At 37.1% G+C, this 25,454-nt stretch overlaps 1 protein-coding gene across 2 annotated transcripts; it reads right to left on the bottom strand.

The window, feature by feature from the left end:
* Positions 1-19: 19 nt before the first annotated feature.
* Positions 20-22,057, bottom strand: pkp3 (plakophilin 3). Of its 2 annotated transcripts, XM_023346955.1 has the most exons (14): positions 21,951-22,057; positions 17,772-17,949; positions 10,299-10,390; positions 9,024-9,790; positions 8,054-8,177; positions 6,755-6,959; positions 4,686-4,884; positions 3,344-3,461; positions 3,108-3,263; positions 2,828-3,013; positions 2,604-2,742; positions 1,974-2,169; positions 1,749-1,836; positions 20-795 (listed from the first exon to the last, which is right to left on the bottom strand). In XM_023346955.1, the coding sequence occupies exons 1-14, from the start codon at positions 21,951-21,953 to the stop codon at positions 757-759; spliced, it is 2,490 nt and encodes an 829-aa protein (XP_023202723.1). In that variant the 5' UTR covers positions 21,954-22,057; the 3' UTR covers positions 20-756. The 2 variants fall into 2 exon arrangements, with proteins under 2 accessions (XP_023202723.1, XP_014328343.1); XM_014472857.2 differs by lacking the exon at positions 21,951-22,057 and having other exon boundaries at positions 17,772-18,109.
* Positions 22,058-25,454: the final 3,397 nt, after the last annotated feature.

Genomic DNA, 25,454 nt, shown 5'->3' on the forward strand with positions numbered 1-25,454 from the left:
AAGAAATTCTCACTTAACATTTTCTCCCAGTGTCTTTTTATTAGTTAAAATTGGATGATACATGTGATGGTATAAAGCACACAAAAGTACAAAACCCACATATTTGACACCAATTACACTGAACATTAATCTTTAAAAATCATAATGTTTATTCCCCCAAAATAGATTCTATATACAAAATGTAAGTTTTTGTGTCTATTAAGAAACGAGTCTCAAAGGTGCTCATATGCAACATTCATCTCATTTAAAAACCTCAACTGAAAATATACATAAACTTTGCACAATTTTCTACTCCACCAACTGATTACACATTTTTTATAGATTTTCATTTTTAGTGTAAGAAAGCATGCAAATCCATAAGCATGATCCCCAAAGATGAAAGATATTTACATCCATTTTTTTGTCTCTAATTTCCATTCAAATAAAACAAGATTAGATGCTGACTTGTATAAACAAAAGAAATATTCAATCTTAATATCTTTTTAAAATTAAAAGCACTATTTACAAAGCTAACTTGTTATAGTGAGAGGTTCTCTCATCAACAGTGGTTTTAGCTTTTAAGCCATTGTGTTTAAATGCATATTGCTATGACTGGAATAAAATCCCTTAGAGTCTATACAAACTGTTCACACAAATTAGAGTACAGGCAATATCTGTTCAATCATAATCCTGCTGTATCCGCGGTTCTCGTGCTGTTCTGATGGACTGTTTTGTAAAAATACACAGCAGTTTTTCCCATGGGTCAGGTCCTGCATCTCAGAATTCAGAACACAAGTCCTCTTTCTTATAACCTTTCTGTAACACAAAGACAGAAATAACATTAGGGACATTTTCTAAATGTGGACAACAGAACAGTAATTTATTCCAAAAATAGACAGAGCACTTGATTTCTTAAGTTTGTCCCGGATACTTGGCATACATTAAAATGGTTTGCTTTTGCTCATATGTTTTAAACGCAGATCACAGTGCTGGAAATAAAAAAAAAAAGAAGTAACAAATATGAACACATTTTTGTTTTGTTTGGACTTGTTAATTAGGCAAGAGGCTGAAGGCCACACCCTTTGGGAGTGTCAATCTGCGACCTGCAGAAGGCAGTAAATTCGCAGGGTTCAGCCCAGCGCAAGGTCCTGCTCGACTGGGTGTTTGCATAAGCATGTGAATGTGTGAGCTGCCTCAAGTTTTATGGCTTTTGGGCATGTGCCATCCAACTAATGTGGAAGCAGCAGGGATGGAGCCACACAGGTGGAAGAATGAGGGTGTGGCACTTTGACTTTTTGTTCCTGCCCTTGCTCAAGGACAGGAGACGTTTGGCAAAAAGCTGCTAAAATATGTTTACCAAATAACACGATGAAGTCATTCATAGAAGTTTGAGATTATTGCAGAAAACACCTGCTTGGACTTGTTGAGTATGGAGTTAAAAGGTAAATTAAGAGTGAACATAATAAAAAAAAACAAGTGTACCTGATTTTTCATAAAACCTGACCAGAAGCAGCTCAGAAGTGATTTATGTATTAGTTGCCTTTTTTTTTGGTGATGCTATAGTCTATTGAAACAATTTATTTTCATAAAACTGTAATAAATTTTTTACCTTAAACACCTTCAACGTTTTAACAACTGAAACATTGTGCTGTGAAGGTTAGATCATTGCTTTCAAACATCCTAAGCTCATTGGCAGCAACAAGTGATCACAAATAAGTCATCAGTCTTGCAGAGCTTGAACATTTTTTGTTATTTTTGAAGTCTCTTACCTGTCTGAAAGTCTTGTGCAGTTTTCTGTAATTATAAATGTTGCGAAGTACTATGGATGCACTTCTGCTCACATCAGCCATGGCTGGTCTGGAAAACATTTCATCAAGTGTTAACATATTACATGAATGAAAGATGTTTACGCAGATGCAGTATTCTGCGTAAACATCTAATTCAGATAGGATGAATTTAATTGTATTTGTAGGGTAAGATAACATGTCACGTACTCGTTCTCCGCCATTCTCTTCATGTTCATCAGTCTGGCCAAGCCAGAATTTTCAGTGATTCTCTTGGCAGCGTCGAAATTGCGCGCCACCATATTATTGAGAACACCACAGAGGTTGACCAGCACCTCACTACTAGGAATGTCTTTGTCAACATCCTCTGGTAACTTCCTCACCACGACATCTATTGCTTGTACAGCTGAATTAAAATAGGAGGTATAGATTAAAAATTCAATGTTGGTGAAAAATGTTGTTTTTTCACAACCAATGCTGCATTAACTAAGCAATCATTTTTAAAACATAAACTTAATATTCCATTAAAACATTTTGATTAATTTGTACAAGAGATTGCGTTTGTTGCTTACAGTCTCAAGAGGAATAAACCTTTTGATAACTTAAAATGTCCAGGTTAAAATTGTTATAAAAAATTGACAGTTTTAAATCTGAAGAGGGAAATCTGAGTCGAAAATTATTTTAATAAACAGAACCCACTTTCTTTGAGTTTACACATTGAACTAATTCTCACCCATAAGACCTTGTAAAAACACTAATTAAATAAGAATTGGTAACCTGTAATTCTTGGCATTTAATGTTTTACAACAACAAAAAAAATTAAATAAAAGCTGGACTGACTGTCAGCATGGGAAGACAGGCTCCTCAACAAGCCACTGAGAGGACGTAGCTCAGAGTTCCTTTCTGAGCGCAAGAGATCCATCAGGTTTGGCAGCATCTTGTAGTCGTTCACCATATAGCGGGACATCTTTTCAGCCCACTGCAGGTTACAGACATAAAGTTTTATTATGACACGCGAAAAATGGTTTTACGTTTTACAGAGTTCTGCTAAATTTGTCGCCCACCGGCTCCTGTCCAGCGGTGATATTCTGCAGAGCTCCAATGGCCGCCTCTCGTGTGGTGGCATTAATTTCGCATGATTTTATCACACTATTGTACAAATGCACTATTTTAGGGTGCCACAGCCACTCCATGCCTTTTGGCATTTTTGATACCTCAGCAGGTGAAAAGGATCTCTGGGCGGACGTTTTCTGGTAATCAGAAAAAAAGACACAAGAAGTCAGGCGTACAACAAAATGTCTTGTCCATAATACACACTCAGTCCTCAAACTGATGACTGCTTACCTGTTTGATTTTGCGGCTATTCGGTGAAAAGCAGCCGACGGTGTTCGATGAGGTATTTGTACCTTCAAAAGACAAATTTGATTTCATAGAAGGTGGCATTTCGTCATACAGTTGGTAGGAGAGGTTCCTTAATATGCACATTGCGTTCTCAGCACCCTTTATCACAAACACAAACAAGTGAATATGGGCACAAAGATGGATTTTGTTCATACAGGAAAAATTGCTTCCACTCCCACCTTTTCTTGTACTTTTCCAGTGTCAAGGGTGCTACGAAGAAAATTCACTAAAGACTCCACCAGCCCTTTTGTTTCTCGCACCTCTTTACGGACCTTTTCTGAGCCAGAGCTCATATTTCTGAAAGAACAAAGCGATTAACGTCAAGGGATGTATCATTTTAAAATCACCTATGGCATCACTTTAAAAAGTGCAGTTAAAATTTTCAAAATTCACACAGATCAAGATAACAAGAGACTGGATGGACGCCCTAGTCGGTTAAGCAACAATCAATTACACAGAGCTTCTAAAACTTCCAACAGCCGACGACTGCATGAAGACCGAGAGCAAAAAACTGGCGAGAGCCAAACAGATTTAAAAACCAAAATCCTGTTGATGCAACACAGCTTAGGCCATAATGGTTGGTTTTTGTTTGTTTAGTTTTTTTTTCACAAGAAAGTGTTAGCTGATGTTAGTGAATGGACAGGGCTGATGTTGATCCTGTCTGTGACAACTTCCTCTATGCAAGTTCACTATTTTGTGAACTTTTTAGAGATATTTCAGACAAAACTGGTTATAGAGGCTGGAGTTGCTCATCCAGCCACGGTAGTAAATAAATTACGACAATTTATTGTAATTTTTTTTCTACATTTCCAGTGAAAATATTGACCCAGAGTCAAAGGAAAGTTGGAAGAGTTTGTCTTGACCTGCTGTTCGAAGCAACGGATCAGATGTCAGAGTCTCTATAGAAGCTCCTGAACACAGAGTCTGATGGCTAAAGTTGACATTTTAAATTAATGTGTGATGTGCTTCAGCACAGAAACATGAAACATATATATATATATATATATATATATATATATATATATATATATATATATATATATATTTTTTTTTTTCATTACAGGAAAACAAATTATTTATGAGCATCACATCACTAAATTCAATTCCTTTTTAAAGACTTCTTAAAGTTATCGGACAGGAAAATAATAATAGATGAAATATGCAAACATGACAGGCAGGCAGGCCCTGTGTAAATTATAATGTCAAGGTTAAGCCAACCTGCCAAGCACAACAATACTTTTCTTTATTTAGCGGACAAAAAAAGAACACAAAAGAAGATCCAAAAATGCCTAGCCATTTCCCTCAAGGTACAATTTAAAAACTAATCTTTTTAAACCGATTAGGCTCTACGACTAAACCCGGGCTGTACTTACGGAAAACATTCAAATGCTCCTCTGAAAGCAAGTAGAAATAACTGACAAAAAACTTCAATAAACTTCAGGTGACAAAGTAACATTTCATGAACTATTTCACATCTTTGTGAGAAGAACCCATTTTCAGGTTCTGATCAACTTTTCTCACCTCAAGCATCCCAACGTGTTGTGCAATATTTCTGTCTCCGAGGGAGAATTTGAGGGGATACCTTTGTCTTCTTTAATCATTTCTGCTTTTGTACTCTCACTTGTACTGAGAGGGATAAGGACTTTCTCGGTGAGGCGAGGAAGTATTGTCTTCAGCTTCTCCTTAAGCAGATCTTTGGCTGAAAGATTCCACAGAATACCTGCAGGAAAAAAATAGCAATAATCAGTCACCTTTTCATACAAGGTAGTAAATGTACGCATAAGATAAGCTTAATGAGCTTTGTCTCGCCTCAAACGGTACATTTTAGTTCATCCCTGTCCTTCACGGCTGCTAACATTTAGATGCTTCATATTCTGCAGTGAGAACGTTCCTCACGATCAACAGGTATTCTGAACTAGCCATATAGAGTAAATATTATGCTTTCTGATTAAAAATGTTAAAAAGCTTGCTTTGGGTTATAGTTGCACAGTTCTGGTAAACTAGTTAAATATAAGGTGAGAATGTACAGTTGCTTTATCACTTTCCCAAAGCTTCAAAGTGAACTCTGGACTGTAACTGATAAAAGAAAAAAGTAACAAGGCCGTCATTCATAGAAAGGGAGTCGCCCAGGCCTGTTCATGAGGAACCAACAGGCCTGGGCGGCTCACACACACACACACACTCCCCTGTTCTCAAATACACAAAGCCCATAGATATGACACCACCTCCACCTCCACCTTCCCATACATTAGACACGCCAAAAGACCTACACCTTCACACTTTCCTCCGTTTCTCCTCTCCATATTATTAGTTTCACAGGCTAAAGCAAAGGATACACAAGGTGGGGCTGCAGCCTGAAAACTAATTTGCAGCCAATCTGTTTTGAGACTCAGATGTGAGATAGTTTTTTTTAATTAAAAACTGCAACTAGTCTGTAAACAAGATTGCAGTTAGTTCAATTTAAGGACATACAGAGTGATGTGTCACAACAAATGTAGGGACAAGTCGGCAGAGGAGAAATGGCGAAAAAAGATGAAAACCACAAATTTCTGAGAAAATTGTGATTTTCACTCTTTTGGGGGGTAAATTTAGAAGTGTAAGTCATGTGGAAACCATCTCATGCTTTAAGTAGCAATTTCAGAAGTTTAAATTCCACTTGTTTAGAGGTTGAGCAGCGGGAAGTCTCAGCTGATTAACACACCGGGCTTTGAATTGTCATTCAACCTACTATTGTACTTTGTTTGGCCAGTAAGACAGACATCTGAAAGCAGGATGGCTACTTAACTATGCAGGAACTTAATTAGGGTGTCTGGTTGGGTTTGTGTTATTGAACAAAGACGGACCAAGCTGAACGTGTTGCTCAAGAACTGAGCCGTGGTTATAAAATGCGTCGCTGTGGCGGCTTCCACACCGAGGCCGACGGCTGATTTCAATTTAAAAAATTGCAACCATGCATACACACACCTAGGGAGAATTTAGAGAAACCAATTACTGAATTGAACCCAAGACCTTCTTGCTGGGAGGCAACAGTGCTACCAACTGCACCACTGTGCAGCCCTTATGGGAATATCGATATTCAATATTAATACTGCTGCTATGGCAATATTTACCTATGTCTTATATTTTATATATTGATTTCTCTACAATTTAGACCCCATGTACTGCCTACATTGCTTCTCTGCTTCAGTTAAGCACTCCCACAATCCTGCGTTGCATCGCTGTCCCATGACTGAACAAATTCCACATGACCAATCTCCTAGCCCTATTTCATCAAGGAGTGCAGCGCTTGTTAATGTAATGCATCATCTGAAAGAAGTGTATCTGTGAAACTAATTATTGCATTTGTTGAAGTAAAAAATATTTTTTCTAAAATACAGCTATACTCTTGACTTATTCTAATGAAACAAATAATGTCCATCATTTACTTCATGAGCTCGCCATTTTGACACATGCAGAACTTTATGTCAAGTTTTTTTTCTGATTGTCAGTAAAATTATGAACATCTACCGGAAATCCTGTTATCAAACTCTCTGTTGGTGTAGATCCAATTTTTTTTGTCCTGATGATGATCATAGTCTTCATTATTTTACCTGTGATGTTTTTGCGAAGCTCATCGTCTTCCATTTCAAGCGCCTCATCAAGCGCCTTGATGCCATTGTTATCAATAAGGTCCTTCTTATTTTCAACATGTTGATAGATCATATTGCGTATGGCGCCAGTGGAATAACGGCGAACTTCAGGATCATCACTGTTGAACAGCTTCACCAGAACCTTAGTGGCACCCAAATCTCTCACCTGGAACAAACACAGAGAATGTTTCAGCAATTCAAATAGCTCTGTAGATCGTTTTGTTTTTATTACTGTAGATGATTTCAAATTAAGCCTTTTTTAATCTCTGTTCACCGAGTTGCACAATTCAAGCAGTAGGATTAGTTTTTTACAAAGAAAAGAAAAAAATCTCCCTGCGTTGGTAAATATTTCAGTCATGAATCTTTTCCAATACAAAACCACAATAAGAATGTCCAGAAAACGACCCTATTCTATCCACACAAAAGCAACTCATAAGAGGACTGTAATAAGTTGATAAACAAACAAAATCATCTATTAGGGTCAAAATAAACTTCTAAATGTGTTGGCCAAATGCCCCAGAAAAAGTTCAAAGGGGTCACCAGCTGAAGGGATTTAAAATCTTGGGGTTGTGCATGAAAACCAACATAATTTTAATCCTAATTTGCTGTTGTTACATTTAGACAGGACGGTTTAGAGTTATAGACCAACATCTAAAGCTGACAAGCAGATAAATTCCAGGTGAGAGTTGCTGATCTCATGAAAACAATAACTTTTTTCCAAAGCAAGAGTATCTACAGGGTTTGTTTGAAATGTGTTTCAAATTTTAAGAAAGGGTTTAATTCCTAAAATTTCTTGATAATATTTTTTATGCTTACACTCTGTCACTTTCTGCCTGGATGCTCTGGGTTAGCTCATGTCTCTGTTTGGCTTCAAAAGGTTTAATCAACATTGACTGCTTAGCTGCTGGTATAGTTTGATAAGGCAGAACAGTGAGGGAAGTATTGCACTGCCTACTAATCAGGTATTTCAGCCAGTTCAGAAAATTTAGAAGCAATCTCCTTATGGCAGTGGTTAAATTATTTGTTTTATATTCAGTGGGGTTCAGGCCTTTTAAATGCTGATCAACTATGCAACACAAACAATTAGAGGGAAACTGTAGAGCAGTAATGTGGATCTTTACAGCAACCTCAAATGGGGAAACTATCCATTAAGGGTTGTCATTGCTGCGAGAAAAACAATTTTCATGACCACGTTTTTCAGTAGGAGGAATGCAGAGAAGAAAGCGCATTCTAAACACAAGTGCTGTATTTGCAAAATACCTCGTCTTTTGCTGTCTTCTCATTGTAGCAAATATGCTGAATGTATGCTGAACCCAAGACCTGCAACGCCGTGTCGTCCTCTTCCAGGTATGAAACTGCAGTGGGTGTATCCAAGCTGTGGATCCTGCAAAATGTACAAACAAATGAACTGAAACAGAGAAAATTTCACCCTGTATTCAACTCTTGCTAGAACAAAACAGAGATTTTGGAAAGATGATTTGGACAAAAATTTCAGTTGGGACAAATTTCTTAAAAAAAAAAGAAAAATCACACAATGTTCTGCAAATCCCCTCGCCCAACCACTCGTTACGGGGATGTGTGAAATGCGAGTTCTGATTCTGAACCAAGCAGCCACACCCTAAACCCAAACCCAAACCCGTCTTGCCACTATGGAGCCGCCTCCCCAACCACAGCTCTTAGGAAACACACACTCCTGTTAATGTGCTGCATGTTACAACACCGTATTTGTACATCACTATCAGTAATACAGAAGTGATCATCAAATAAGAGTCATCTGAATGAATGAAAGACCCCACCCTGCCATTTGGTTTCCGCCAATGTCTTGGCTTCTAAAAAGTTCCTGGGAAAATTTTCATTCTTGAAAATCTCCACATTGAACTGGTTACATTTATGACTTGTAAATTTAGTCAATTGCTAAGAATTTATTGCAAGATAATTACCAAAAGTATAGTTTGTCTGTTTTTATTTGTTTTGCCTGGTGAATGTAAAGAGACTGAGTTACTTCTTGTTTTCTTTAAATTGGATTTTTTTTTTTTACACGGTTTCTGAGACTTTTCCTATACAACTGTGGTCAGACTGGTTGGGTCATTGAAGTTAATGAGTTTTGGCAATAAGACATTTTTCAGACATGAGCTGGTATTTACAGTTCAATTTCAAAGCATGATAGAAACAATTGATATGCACAGGGGTTTTGATAATACAATAATGGATACTTTCCAAGGATTCTTACCCTTGCAGGTGGGGCATGTCTTCCAAATCTGCCTGGCCATAGATATCCATGCCCCCGCCCACGCTTTGAACACTTCTCATAGACGTGGATCGCATCATGCCACCTTGGCGCTGCTGATAGATGTTCCCTTGGGAACCAGATCTCACGGACATTAAAAACCCACCATCCATTCTGTCTCCTCCTGCTCCAATGTTGCCGGAACTTGAGGTCATCCGGGACCCAGACGTGGAGCTCACACTCATCCGGTTACGGTTTGCAATCCTGTTGATAGTGCGGTGGGCTGGGCCTTTAAAGGACTGCTGTTGGATAATCTCTGTCCCTCCTCCTCCCAGACCGCCCCCACGGGATAGAGTGCCACTTATACTTCGACGCGAGGTGGTTAGTACTGGCTCCTGGGTCTGAAACCCAGTCTGATAAGTAATGGTGCCTCCTCCTTGTCTTATTTGGGTGCCGTAGCCGTTCATTGCACTCTGGGAATACTGCTGGTCAAAGGGGCCATCTCGCTCGGAGATCAGGCTTCCAGCATCGCTGTTGTCTATCAGCCACGGATTCACTGTCTGCATGTTTCGCAGTGAATGCACAGACATGTCATCTCGATCCATTTGGTTCTGTTTGATGGAACCTTGGAAACCACCACTGTGCATTTCTTCCCGGTAAAAACCTCCACCTCCACCTCCACCTCCACCCACACTCATCCGTTGAAACTGGATCATGTCTGGGGCTGCGGATCGGCTGCTGAATTCTGCCCTGGTGGACACACGAGGACCCTGAGCATAAGGAAAAGAGAGAATGTTACCACAGTTCGATATGGTTACAGAGTTAATCTGTAGTTTCTGGAGGAGTGTGTGCATGAGTTAATTGGTTCTGAGTAAATTTATTCAATAAAATGGTTCCCAAACTTGACTGCAGGAATGTGTTTCAACTGGAAACAACATTCCTGCCCTCTGAGCATGTTGTCTTCAATTCCAGATCTCATTCAGATGTTTAAAATGCCACATCAGGACTGTCACACTCACAGCTCAAACATCAGTGACACAACATCAGTATATAACTGTTGGGAGCACCAAAACAGAAGAATTTAGAGGGCAGACTTGAAAACTCAGAGGTAATCACGGTTCACTGTGAAATATCACACATGCTGAATCCTTCTTGACCCAGCTTACCAACACAAGTTTATTTCTCTCATACATCCAGTTTGATGGTGCATTAGACGATCCTCCAAACATTTCAACACAATGTGTGCTGATCATTTTGTGAAAATGCTGCTTAACTCACCAGGGTTTTTGAGCCTGAGTACATGTAGGAAGACTTAGGACTGTAACTTGGGCTGTAGTTGCTGTATTTCATTGTTGATGAACCGCCGTAGTCTAAAAAAATGAGGAGAAAAAATTTAATGAATAATGTCAACAAATACCTTATGATTCCATCTTTTAAAATCTTCAAAACAGCACTTCTGTGCTCAAGGGATTGAAGTGGACATATTCTTTAAAACAAATTGTGGAACAAAAATACATGTTCGACTTTTGCAAACATATAAAATCATAACACAACAACATTAACCAGCAGCAATTTGCATAAAAGACATTACAGTTTAAATGGCATGTATCGTGTTGCACGGATGTCTGATCGCACACAGACTTTGCAGGACCTGGCCAAGTTTAACATCTCCAGTTACTCCTCACTTTGGGAACAATCCTCCATCTCATGCACAAAGATCACAGCATGCTTGAGTGCACAGACTGATTGAATTTTTAACTCCCATTTCAACATTAGACTGTAAAAAATAGTAGGTATGTTGCTACATATTCCCAACAGAAAGAGGCTAAAAGAACAGTTGGTGTAGCTAAAGAAATAACTGATCACCTAAAAACATTGTGTCACTTTCAGAACCCTGTTTTTATCATTTGTTTACTCTGGCTAGAAAAAAAAAGAGAAAAGGTTGGTGTCACTTTTGGTCATATGCCAGAGTCAATTTTGTACCCTTTCATTTATTTTGATGAGAATAATGCTAAAGTAAGAGCAAAGGGAGGACAATTCAGGACACAAATCTGTAATTTCTCCCAGAAGGGATATTAAATGTCTGTATCATGTTCACTGGACCTCTTTCACACAGGTTCTAAGGTCTATCACAAAGACATAAAGAAACCTAAAGGCTTTTAAAGAGGAATCGGTGTCCATGAGTTTTATGGGAACATGAATATTAACACAGACATTTGTGATGGTTGGTAGTTTTCAAAATATTTCAGTCTGGTCCTCCAAGAAAATCTCTGTTTTCAGGTAAAATGATGCATTAATTAAATGACTGTAATACTGCTCATTTGCTTCACTAAGAGCTGAGAATATGCACATATTTTTTTCCTCCATTACCAGATCCCTGCATGCCAAGCATACCTACAAGTTTGCAAAACAACTGTAAATCAGTTGTTTTCACTGTGTGCATGTCACAACAGCACTATGACATGCTATAAAATGCTTTGTTTTTAAAGTATCTAGATTTAGTTTTGTCGCAGATGAAAGATATACTGTTTTGGGGGGGAGTTTGCTCTGAAGAGTCTCTCAGAGTGAAAGTTGTCAGGAAAATTAAAAATACTTGTGTCACTAAAATAATTTATTTATTGAAGAAATGTATGTTTATTTCTAAGAATTAGGATAATGTAATCTAAGCTGTTTGGTTCACTTTTTGAGTTTTGAATAAAATTAATGTATTTTAGTTTGTCTCAAACTATTTTTTGTTGCAAGTTATTGCGAGATTTGCATGCAAGTGAAAGGCTGTGAGACTTGAATAAACAGAACGAACAGAATCCTGGAAGCGAGCTACGTGTAGCAGCCTCGTGTCTCCTGTAGCTGTCAAGATATTTGTAATTATGTTTGTATATTGATCAGTTATGGTGTTTTAATTTGGACGACGAAGAATTAATCTGTTAAAGACCTCCGAAGTGGCAGGCGGCCACGAGGTAGCTTTTGTTAAAGCACGTTACCTGTCAGTCTGTAAATGAATCTGTATCTAAAGCTTTGTGTTTTATTTTTATAGTTTTCACTGCGTTTAATAAAGAGCCCGTCTAAAAGAAGCTGTGCCAGTGATGCCACTTTGGAGTTACAATACTCAATACATTTTCTGATATGCTAATATGCTAAATGCAAGTACTGCCAGGTTGCACTCACAACAATGGCTTTTGATTGTGGAAGTTGTTACTAAAGGAAGAAGATTTAAAGCTAACCATTTTCAATATCAGTGAGGTGTTTAAAATGACGTCAAAGTAAACAGAAATGTTTTAAAAAAAAGTGAACCGTATTTTCGTAAAATGTAAGACTACATGTTAAGAAATTGAGAGAGCATGACGTAAAGCAGAGAGTACATTACAGTTTTACAGTTTTATCTCCTTGTAGCTTTCAGTCTCTGCTTGTCATGGAACATGATTTATTTGGAAATGTTGGCAGCATTTTGGAAATCTCATAGTTAAGATAAAAATCTACTTTTTTCAGAAGGTACATATGTGGAGACCGTGGTTTTATCAAAGCTAGCCTTAATAACGATTCTATTTGCCTATGTAAGATACTAAAATCAGTTTTAATAAATATAATTAAAAACATTGAATATTTAAACAGTTCTTAAAAGTGGCAACATCATGTATTTTCCAGGCCATTATATAACACAATAAAGTAACTATGTTAACATCAGTTATAAAAATGTTATATATACTAAATATGAAATTTAACACCTTGAAATTGGGCCTGTGTTTTTTAAAAACTCTTGCTCTTTCTGAAACTCTACCTTCATGAATTCACAACATCGCTCCTCTACTAACCCTTTAACAACATTTTTACTAGCTTTGCACTGAGAAGTAGCTCGCACAATGAGATCAGCAGACGCACAGTTCCACCAGGAGTTTGCTAATTACTGCTGGCTAGTCTATAGGAACTGAGTATGGGAGTTGCGGTGTTGGAAGCTTGGACATTTGGAAACTGCCTCAATGGCAGCGCTCTGTCCTCCCAGGAACTCCAGGTATGTTTTTGGTGAGGGATTAACATTTTAACATGACACAAAGCTCAAAAAAGTTGATTTAACATAATACTGCCCCTGAGAAAAATGTGAATTGATTTAGCCAAAATTGGCTTAAAAGCAAACAGAAAATCAAAAACCAAACAAAATTCAGATTGGTGGAACAATAACTTTTAAGTTGGAACTCTCAAACCAGTTTGTTCATTAAGGTGCACCTATCCTAAAAAAACAACACTTGTGTTGTTACTGTACCAGGACTGCAATTTTCAGTTCTTGTCTGAGAAGCTGTTGTTTTTCCACTTCTCATGTGCCTTAGTGAGAGCCTCCGACATGGCCCCAGGCAAACTGCTTAAAGAAAACAGTTGCCGTAGAGATGACTGACATGTTCTCTGACGTGACCTGAGCCCAACCCCAACAACGCCCAGCACACCTGATAGCGTCAGCGTTTTACAAGCCCACTAAAACACACCATGAATCACCTTCAGCGCCTACTCTTTTTCTTTCTATCACTTGATAGGATTCTGAATGCAACACTACTGAGACACGTCTGCTGACATACATGCACAGCTGTGTGAATCCTTCCAGATTCCTCTGTGTGTTTTTGTTTTTCCCATCTGCAAACACTTACGCATTCATTATCAAGTTCTCTAAAGCCACAAACCACTGAAATGACACTATTCTGCTCGGTGAGGTTTCAGCCGACAGCTGATAAAATGTTGACTGTATGTTTGCCTCCAGGCAAAAGTCAGGGAAGATTTACACTGGCAATCGTTAAGAGGTATATTTTAGCTAAGAAAAACAGAGCACCACAATATTTAGGGAGACGTGTCAGATCTCTGTTTCAGCTCAGTTTTTAAGAAACAGCAGGAGCAGCATATTCGCCTGTTGAGGCAGGTACGGCCGACGCCTCTGGGAAAAGCTTAAACCAGTAGAATGAGTAAAAGTCTCTTTCTGGATCCAAATAACCTGGAGTTTGGAGGTCACATCGACGCAAACCTAATGTCAAGGTGTTCTGCTTGTTCTCTGCTTGTTGGCTGAGAACAGTGACGCACAAGACGTGAAGGAATGTCTCGACACAACAGGCAGCAACAGGCAGGTATGCAGGTTCAGATGCAGACGATCCTACTTCCTGACACACTTTCAGTTCAATAAATGCATTACATTGACAAATGTGGTGCAACCACCAACTACGGTAGCTCCAAGCATTCAGGAAACCTTTCAACCCACTTCTGGAGATTTTCACAACCACGTGGAAACCAGTCCCACACTGGTGTAGAATATTTCGCAATAACGCTTAGATAGATAACTTTTAACCGAGTCATATATTTTGACAACATACGTTTCTAACAACACTCATCTCCTGAAGTCAACTCAAAGCTGATGCCCTTTCTCACATTCACACTGCTATCAGGAAACTTTATGAAAGCAGTTCTTGTTGAGGCCTGTTACTCATTAACCACTTGTAAAAGCGCAGAAACAGGACACACTGTAAAACTGCTGCTGTTGCTTCAAGACAAATTAAGAAATTCCCCCAAAGGACTGATGCAAAACAAACTTGAATCAAACAGGAACAGCTATGCTGCAGAACAAAAAAAAAACAATCAAAAGCTCCTCCCACACAAAGCATGCAGCCATTTTCAATCTGTCTTTACAGTATGAATTATATAATGGGCTTTCCTGAATCAAAAGAGAAAGGAATAAGATTTAAATTCTAAACCTATGAGTAACCAGATATGAAAAAGTCCCTGCAGCCTCCTAAACAGTTTAATTTTGTTAGTTTTATTATTAACAACGGCAGAATATCTTCTTAAACATAAAATATGCAGAGTATTAAAACTTCCAAAAACCAGAAAAATCATATAAATCATTTGTAATGCCACACCGACCAACTGGAAAAACAAACAAAGCTTTGCTGGCACAGCAGACACTCTCTCACTCACTCTTTTGCGATATTTACCGACTTTAGTCATTTTTAAGTGTATTTATGAATCACAAGAGATTTCTCAGATTTAAATCCATGATTTAGATCCATAAGTATTATTTTTCAACAACTGCAGGCTGAAAGGTTTAAAGTCAAATCCACAAATAAAAAACAAACACATGGCTGCTTCTTTATTGTATTAAATTCCTTTGCAACAATCAAAGAGTAATTTGGTTTTGCAGAAAATTCCCAGACTGACGTAAATAGCCAAAATAAAAAAGTACATCTGAATACATTTAAATATTGTCTCTCAATGGTGACTTTCTCTAAATCTAATCCCATGATTCAATATCATTTTAAAGTGAATCACTACATGTTTTTGTTAAGATGAACATTTAAATAAATACATGCATGTTGAGAGGGTCAAATTAGAAGACCAATAGATTTTGTCTTGACCTCAGGGTCATTGGACGACCCTAATAAAGTTGATTCTTAGCACTTCAAGTCTTACTGAAGTCTTTCCCTCGCCACATTTTGACCCTCCTTGCACTTCGGGAGTCGGTGAAGTTGCGTCAATCGTTCTGGATTTTTGCTTTAGATTTCCTGTAATGTACAAACATTTGTTTGTACATGCCTGACACATCATGCAACTAACGACAACATACTTTTGGAGAGTGTCACAGATGCCTTAATGCCTTGAAGGATGTTTATAATGGGGTTTTTTTATTATTATTTCACATAATTTCTTTAAAATGCATAAATTATTTTTGTATTTTTTTATGTGAATTTTATTTTGTATGCCTGCTATTTTGAACATAATTTTAAAGACGCAGCTCGAACAAAAATGTCTCATAATTTCACAAACATTTGTTTGTACATGCCTGACACATCATGCAACTAACGACAACATACTTTTGGAGAGTGTCACAGATGCATCATTAGCAAAAGAGGCCTGTTTATTTGTGGTAGGAATTTTGATCCCCAAGCAGTCGGCCGTCTGGTACTTTTTTATTGTTAGATTTATACACAAACCTGTACCTTACAGATCTGTACAAAGGGATGTTTTACGATCATAAGAAGATGTCAGAGTATAAAGATCAATAAAATAAATTAATTTAGCTATGCTGATCATGTTAATTGCCATGCTTTCGTGCCTTGTCTATCAGCGATGCACACCATATTTGTAGTTATAGAGGTGGATGTGCTAAATCTCACTGAAAAGTTTTTTTAGTTTTTTTTCAGCATCGGTATCAGAAGTGAAATTCGTGGATGGGTGCGTTCCTAATAAAAACATGAAAAGAGCAACAAAAAAGAGAAGAGCGTGTTTCACTTAATGATGTTCCAGGTATTATTAACTGAATATAGTTAGAATTTAATTATCTCATTAACTTCTTTTGTCTGAGGCGTTGCATGTTTGGGAAATCATTATAACTGCAACCCCAAATTTCAAAGGAGTTGAATAGGAAGCTTAGAGGATCGTATCCCCAGCTGCAACGTCTCTCTGCCCAGCTTTCTAACCATATGGCCAGACAGAGCTTTAAAGAGGAGGGGCAAAGGCAAATGAGGTGGATTAGCAGTGCTTGCCAAAACCTGATGGTGTCATCCAGGTGATGTTGCGAAATATTGTCTCTGCTGTCCAAAAATTTAACTATTAGAATGTCATAACAGTCAAGAGACTGTCAAACAGGACAGAGTCAGCCTCTTCAGATTCATCTGTTATGGGAGACCCTTCCTGCCTGAAGCATCACCATCCATAACAACTCTTTGAAATTTACTTGGATAACATGAGTTACGACAAAATTTAATTTCCCTTTAGGATAAATAAAGTAATTTTGAATCAAAATACATCACCATGTGAAAGTTGAAAGTCTCCACGGTCTTACTTTAAAATCCAACATGGCTGACACACAAAGCTTCAGTGAAAGCTGCATTTAATGCCCAACTATTTATTTGCCTCATTAAAACCAGTGACACCAAACATCATGTAAAATCTCAATCATTTCCTTTAGTGTTTGTTTGAAAAGTACATTAATGGCTTGTCTTTCTGATAATAGTTAGTGACCACAACAGTTTTACAATCCCACTGGTTACCTAACTCACAACTAGAACACACTCAACTCAGGTCTGACATCATTCCCAGAATTAAGATCTGAGTTTTGGTACTAAAAATGCTGCATTTCTCTAGGATTGACTGCGCAACAGTGGGTGGAGTAACTAGAAAGTTGTGGGTTCAATTATTGATTCCTTTTGTGACATATTGATCACTACTGGATACTTAACTACTTACAATCCTATTGAATCAATTTTAATTATTTTTGGCTGTTTTGATCTTCCATAGAAACTTGTGGTTATTTATTAAAATTCATTGCAATGTGATTCCTATCAGCTGTGTATATTTTATGTCTGATCTGATGTAATGATCTCGCCTAGAGCCTCTTGAATAAACTCCTTCAGTGACAAAGTACACAGCTATGGGGAGGCAGAGGTGTTTTACCTAAACAAAGCAAACCATTGTCCAACTTTTGCAATATCATGTATCCTTCCTGAACAACTTTTATGACTAATGTATAGATACATGACTAATGTCTTCTATTTGTCCTTTTTATATTGTCTTATGGGAGCTCAAAGTTCAACGACGCAGACAGACAACACCTATTGGTCATAAATTCACGTCTGTGGTCAGATAACGATTCCAACACCTGTGCTTGCGTCTGTGACTTTTATGTTTAAGTCCAACACCTGCCAGCTCTGAAAATATGTCCTCCAACTGTGTTTTACTTATTTCTTTGAAAGTGGTACTTCCTCTCAAACTCATTAATGTTTTTACCTGACATTGCGTATTGGGAGGCCTTTCCATTCTGACGCGGAAGTGTGCCCTTTTCGGCCAGTTTCATCTTTATCTGCTCCTGGACCCGCCGCGCTCGCACAGCGTCGTCCGACATGGCGCTCCCATTCCCGAGTTGGTTGTCCGACGGGAGAGCATAAGTGGTAGATAAGGTGTGTGGCTGTAAAGTAGAAAGAAAAGCGTTCTCCGATGTCAACATACTCATGGCGGCAGAGTCAAGAGAGAGAGTCCAGAACGAAAAAGCGCCTGTGAAGTTCCCTGCTGAGGACAAAAACTGTCCGCTCGGTCCACGGCCTAACCAGCTGCGTTTGTGGAGGCAGACAGACTCAATGGCCCGCTTAGTTGCGGGGGGCGGAGCCACGCAGAAACCAGACACCTGACTCAAAGGTGAGCTCGGGACCGCGTCTAGATAAGCAGCTGACTCAACCCCCCCCTAACAAAACACTTCTCAGACAAAAATGCGTAACCATTTTTCCCCTTCATTTTCTCTTCGTTTTTCTACAACGTGCTTTTTACTTTCACCGAAACAAAACATTATGAAGTATCACTACTCTCACTTCTGTAAACTTTCTGGACTCACTGCGAGTAACTATTTTAACGAATAAGGCATGAGAGAAACACACGTACATTTTCGTACACAAGTTTTGCTATTCTAATGTTATTTAAACCATTAGGAGATAAAGTGAAGACACCATATTGTCACTGCAACAGCGTTCTAACATATACATTTTCTACTGTTTCTATTGTTAAGTTTTAGTTTTATAGGTATTCTATTGAAAATATGTTTTAAGAATTTTTATTCTTCCTGAATTTGCATTTGCATTTTGGTGCTTAAAATACTAGAATTAGCACATAGCTGTATCTTTTTGTCTGATTGCATAATTTTGAAATAAATCAGATGTTATGATCAGTTTCTCTGTTTTCATCAAGTACTGTTACTTTAGCAACTTCTTCCATTGCTACGTTTTACTTTTACTTAAGTAACAGTATGTTGCAGTAATCCTACTCTTTCTTGAGTACAGTTTTATATTACATTGTTTCTAATATTTTTTCAAAATATGTCTGTCTCAAGAAACTAACTTCTTGAAAATAACTTTAAATCTAAATCTGCCAGGAATATTATTTTTTAGTCTTTATTATAATTGTTACTCAACATTTTATAACTTTCTGAGAGGAAAACCTGCATAAAGTTTCAGAAAGTTGTAAAAAGATGGTCGTGTTAAATGAAGTTTATTTGCACATGTCAGCAGTTCAAAGTGCTTCACACCATAAAAAAAGAAAACAGTAACCAATTATGTGACAAGCAATAAACATTACAAAAAATATGTTATGAACTGGAACATATTAACATGTTCCAGTTATTGTGATCGAAGGAAACTAACAAAAGGCAAATATAAGTATCATAATAAGCAATAGCAGAATTTCAGCAGCTTTACTATTCTATTAATTCATGTAATAAAAATTGTTTGCTAAAAAGGTTTAAATTAATTAAGAGAAGTTTGTTTACTAATAAGTTATTACTTGTGTAATTTTTTGTCTGTTACAGTGTGCCATGTTTGAATCTCATAAGCAAGAGTCTAAAAAAAAAAAAAAAACTTAATTTTCTAATTACTAAATGAGTGACTTTATTTTAATAATCCTGAATCAAAGCAGGAATTATATACTGACAAGGTTTTATGGATTTTTATTGTTAAGCAGCATATAAAGAATAATATCATGTATGATATTTATTTCTAGCTTTAAGGTAACCTTCCCATCTTCCACATTTTGCTTAGGTGAACATCAAATGATCTACCTTACAGCACTTTAATGTGTTTTGGTTATTTATTTTTAGACCTGCCAATTTATGCTAAAAATAAGGCTAAGAATAAGAACAACAGATTTTACTTTAAAAATGTTTTCTGTGAGATTTTGCCTCAAAGCAGAAGTTTGGCTAAAAACTTCAAAGTGTAGATTCACGTCGTAGTTCACATCCTCCTGTAAGAAACTGACTTGTAACAGGACAGAAAGCAAGCTACTTAATAATATTAAGAACAATTAAAGACAAGTTTACATTAAACTTGTGCGATGTGAGCTAAAAGAGCTTCTGCTAAAAACCTTTCAAAGGTAAACAAAGACAAAGGCGTGTCAAAGAAGCCAATGCTTTTGATTAAAAATGAGTAATAAAACAAGCTACTCTACATAATGATAGGTAAGACATTTTGTCAGAAAGCATTTCTTGCTCTCAAAGGTAAGTAAAAAAGGAGAGTTTGCATCTACTCCAGCTATTATAGATTTTGTATTATAGATTGAGTAATTGTAAAATATAATTGAAGATTTAATTCAAAGTTAACAAAACTTTATTATATTTTCTATTGCAAATATACACAGTAAAGAGAGAAACTGATTCACCAGTTGGTATTATAAACTGAATTTGACAGAATATAAAAACTTGGATCAGTATTAAATTCAAATCTGTCTGTATGATTTGATCTTGTGATGTTTCTTTGTCTGGAGATTTTCCCTGTTTGTCCTGCAAAGGGCCTTGAGACGGCTAAATAATTTTATAGATTTTGAATCAAATTTGTTTTCTAAAATTCGTTTTTTTTTTATCTCCGCAGTGATTTCATTTTAACAATTTAAAAATGAGCCTTCACTCATCCTAAAAGCAGCAAACTTGAACAATATGTGTTCTCAGTGAAAGTTTCGGTCTGTCGTATTTGATCCATTCAATTCAATTGTATGTAGTTTATTTACATTGCACCAGTTCACCACAATGGTCCTCTCAACCACTTTACAAGATAAACAGGTCTTATTAATTTCCACTTAGGTTAAGGTTACCTCACAGCACGAGGAGAACTATCCATTCAAGAGTTAAATCCAAACTGGTGCTAATTGTATGGGTGCACTTTGTGAATGCAGCAAAATGACTTCCTTCTGTGTTGCAATATTTGTGTGTGTGAATATTGTCACAGCCTTGTTTCACAATAATTCTGCACCGAGAGCTTTTTTGAAGTTCCACATGAAAGGGTTTTTAAAAATACAAAATCAGGAGGAAATGAAATAAAACTGTGAAGAACAGACGCCATGTTAACAGCGACGGGCGGGTTTTATTCTACGGGGAATGGTAAGCTGATCTGCTCTAGGTTTTTTATTCGCTTTCTCCCCCCCGATTTATAGATTTTCAATGTTCCATTAACATATTACTAGTTTGTATTGTGCTGCAGTAATAAAATTTTACCTAAAAACAAAGTTTAGTAAAACAATTGTTTTCCTTTCATTTCATTTTCTTTCCCTCCCCCACTTTTCTTTTTTGCAAACTGTCAATCCTCAGTTTTTGCTGAAAGGCTGTTACAAGGTGTGGCACTGTGGCACTCTGTTATTAAGCCCAAGCCGCACCTTCGATTTATTTGTTTTGTTTAATTTGAACATAGCAACAGGAGATATTGCCTCTAATGCAACAATGTGAGTAGAACAACATGTACCACTCGCATGTTGTTGGATTCTGTATGTCTGTGTTGTCTGAATGGCAATTTTTGAGTTACAGGCATTAAAAATACAAAATTGAGTAAAAGCAAATACTTTTTTTCTGATTAATACATCTTATTGATTCTAACTGATTTGTTTCCATTGTAACTTGAGGTATTTCTTTAATATATATACACTTGGACAAATAAATAAATAAATTTAAAGCAGGAACTCCAACCAACCAAGATGTTGTTCTGCTTTCAGTTGTTTTTTCAAAGCGCCCATCAACTGAACTGATCTAAGTCTGACCTGAGTGAGCAAATTTTCTCACGGTCCTTCTCAATCATATCAATTTCCCAATATTTATGTGAAATGCATTTATTAGTCTGATGTAATATTCTCACTTTCCTTTAGTAGCAAGTGGAAAATTATCAACATGCTCACATGTCCTCATGACTCCTGAAAACATCAATCAGTGCACAATAAATCCACATAATGTAGTTCACCCAATAAAATACTGAAATAAATGAAGTTATCAGTAATATTCTAATTCAATGAACATAACTATATATGCACAAACAATTTGCAAACAGCAGGTTAAGGCTCAACAATAAGAAGCAAATGCATAAAAGTCAGTCTTAGGCCTCGGATCCAAAACTGCAAGGAGGGAAAAACTTGTTAGCTTCAAACTCTTCTGTGAAAGTTTAGACTTACCATGACCTGTGAGTGAGACGTTCTCCTCTGACTTTCACCTGGACTGATCTGATTTTGTGGGTGTCAGAGTATTAAAAGTAACAGTAAATGAGTAAACGCCCTCATTTTAATTAACTATCCTAACCAGAAGCACAAAAGATGAGTCACAGACAGGTATGACACCATGGGGTGTGTTGGAAAAAGAAGAGGAGCGAGCCACGCCGTCTGAGCGATGATGATGATAATGAGCAGAGAAACACAAAGACAGATAACGCTCTTCACTTAGGCTGCTTCGCTTGATGTCATAACATCAATCTCTGTTAAACAGGAATATGATAGAGATATCATCATATTCAGAACAGAACTCATCAGTTGTTTTGTTTTTTGGTAGGGAAGCAGATTTTTCATGATTACTTATTTCCGCTATGGTGGTGACTCAGTCAGGGCGGCAAATACTCAGAGCAGAAGTTCTACTGAATATCAAACCGTGACGATTTGGGATTAGAGTAGAAATGTGACTCAAACCAGCTGCATTTGTCAGAATCAGGAGGGTAACGCAATGAGAAAATCCTCTTCTGTTTGCTGTGTGAAGTATCAGCAGCTTTCCTTTCATATGAAACAAAGCTGAAGTTATCAGAGAGCTACAAAGACATACAGATACTGAGAGAACCAATTACCCAGAAGGCATCATTTACCTGACGGTATCTGTTATAAAGGCTTACAGATGACAAAATGTGTCACATTCAGTTGTAGACTTTAGAGACCATTTAGACAGTTCCACACTTAGCTTTGCACACAATCACAATCAGTTTTCATGCAGCTACTTGTAATTTTACTACAGGGTCCAAGATCAGACTGCAGCGCTGCAGCCAGGAGTCTTTACTCAGAGCACCTGGACTGATCAGACATTCTGTAATTCAAGAACCGACATGAATAGTTCGTCAGCAGATGGCAAGATTACAAACCTAATACAATAATCGCAGAACACAGAAGTAAGAGTAAGCTGTCTATTGTGAACCTATCAACTGCTTTTTGACTAATTGGAACTTAATCTGATAGAATAACAAACAAGCCTTTTTTTTATTTGCTCTAACGTTTTTTTTTCCTCCCTCATGCTTTTTTTTTTAAATCATATTTTAAAAAAACGTGACAAACCTTTGCTTTGTAATACATGAGACTGTCATTAAATGAATAGACCATGTACAATGTCTGACAAACGCATTTATGTTGCTGGAGCCTTTCACATTTTGTCATGTTTCAAACACAGACTTCAAGGTTTTTTTTGCTGGGATTTTATGTGACTTACCAAAACAAGGTAGATAATCATAAAATGAAAATAAAATATGTGTTTTTTTAAACATATTTTACAAAGCAACAGCTGAAAAGTGAGGCATGTTCCCCTGAGTCAGTTAGAAATCTTTATACATTCTTCTTTGCAAAATAGCTCAAGCTCACACAGACTAGGTTGGAGAGGACTGCAGCTCTGGACTTTCACTAGACCATTTATAATGGTTTATGTCTAAACCATTTCAGCGTAGACATGGCTGAATGTTTCGAGTCATTTTGCTCTCCACTCCAGTTTTAAAACTTTTACAGCCACTAACAGGCTTTCTTCTAGCACTACTCTGTATTCAGCGTACAGAGCAAGCTGTAAGCAATAAGGTCAGCCAAGCGTTGGATTGTTGCCCTTTTTGATTTCAGAGGTTTTTACAAGATATTTGTGTTTATAGTGAGATTAAATGACATACAGGTGGACTCTGGTTAGTCATTATGTAACTACTTCATACAATTACTTGGGGATGTCAGAGTAAATGGGTGTGTTTACAAATACAAAGATTTTTTTTCACAAAACATTTGTAAACCATATTTCATTTTCCTATCACTTTAGACTTTTACTCTATTCTGTGTTGTTTCAGACCAAAAAGTACTCAACAGATACAAAATTATTTTTGAATTTTTAAAAAATCCCAGAACTATTTATTGTGATTCTTTTTTTTTTCACCTGCTCTGCAATGAACTAAACATATAATATTTAGTAAAGTAGACTGATTTTTGAAAAGATTTCATTATATTTCATAAGTGTCATTTTCTATTTTCTTGGCCCAGAAGATTTTATAAATTGATTCTGAGCACTAAAAATAGGTTGTGGGTTTATTTAGTCAGGTTGAATAAACAAGGATTTGCTTTTGAGTAGAAGTTGCTGGAGGTTTCTGCTCCTTAAGATAAACATAAGAAGTAAGAACTAATACATTGTGGTGTAATATTTAAAGAAGATTTTCATTTGTCAGCGAAAATCTAGACTTTCAAATAACAATAATAATAAAAAAGAGTTTGTCTACATTCACAAAGGGCAAGAAAGTAAAAAAAATCCCCTGTACCACTGCTAAGCTAAAAATATGAGCTACTTGAACTTTGAACTTCTGAAATAGAGGTCCAGTTAAAAAAAAAAACAGTCTGTGTTGATCTAATAAATTAATGTTTAACATTTTTTCTAAGAATATAAAAATCACTTTCTGATTCAATCCTGTACCCTTCATCACTTGGTAGTGTCACATATAGGCCCAGGTGAGTAATTATTGCTTTTGATAACGCCCAAATCATCATCTGGGTGGAATCAATCCACCCAAAACAGAGGATTTCACAACTTTGCACACTAAAAAAAACCTGGAACCTGCCGGTCGCTGCTCTTATTCAGACACTTGAAAGTTCGTTTCATGATTCATAAGTGCTGACTGGATGAGGCTTGTTTTAAAATCACATGGCATCATTGTCCTCCAGAAACAGGAAGGGCGGCTTTTGCAAACACTTGCCCTCATGCTGACGATCATAACACCCTGTTGTCTAAATATCACTGTCTACCTTAGCTTTAGACATCTTTAATCTGGAGCCAAGAGACAAAGTTCAAGTTGGAGAAAGGTGGCAGATGTGAGAAGATCATTAAACTAGAAACAAAGTGTGTTCAGTAAAAGATCTTTAGGAAAAGAAACCGTATTCAAGAGATTCTTCCTGAGAGTAACAGAGCTTGGGGCCAGTCTTTGTCACAGCTGAGATCAAAGCTGCTTCCTTTGGTGAGAAAGTGAACCTGTTGGCAGAACAAATATGTGTTTTGGGTGTGGCCGCTGTCTGTGCCAGAAGTACGAGTCAGTTTAGTTTTTTATGCAAATAAGTTGTTGCCAAAGGGAGAGACGCTGCAGAGCGAACATGCGTTAATTTGATTGCACCCCCTCGTGGCGAAACGCAGCAAATACAGCACTACTGAGGGTTAAGAGTAACAGAAAGTTTCTGCTAAGATCCTGAAACACTGGGGCTCGAGTCTTAGCAAATGCTTTATTACACAGAAGTGTAATTCAGAAGTAATTTGGATAATTAAATAACACAGGACATATTGCCATGTTGCAGCTCAAACATCTTTAAAATTATGTTGTGAAGAAGAAAAAGTTTGACTATTTAGTATTCACAATATTCAGATATTTTGAACGGATATGTGAATGGGACCTTTTGGCCTGATTAAATATGACCCATATT

The sequence above is a fragment of the Xiphophorus maculatus genome, chromosome 2, assembly GCF_002775205.1.
Source record: "Xiphophorus maculatus strain JP 163 A chromosome 2, X_maculatus-5.0-male, whole genome shotgun sequence".
NCBI lineage: Eukaryota > Metazoa > Chordata > Actinopteri > Cyprinodontiformes > Poeciliidae > Xiphophorus > Xiphophorus maculatus.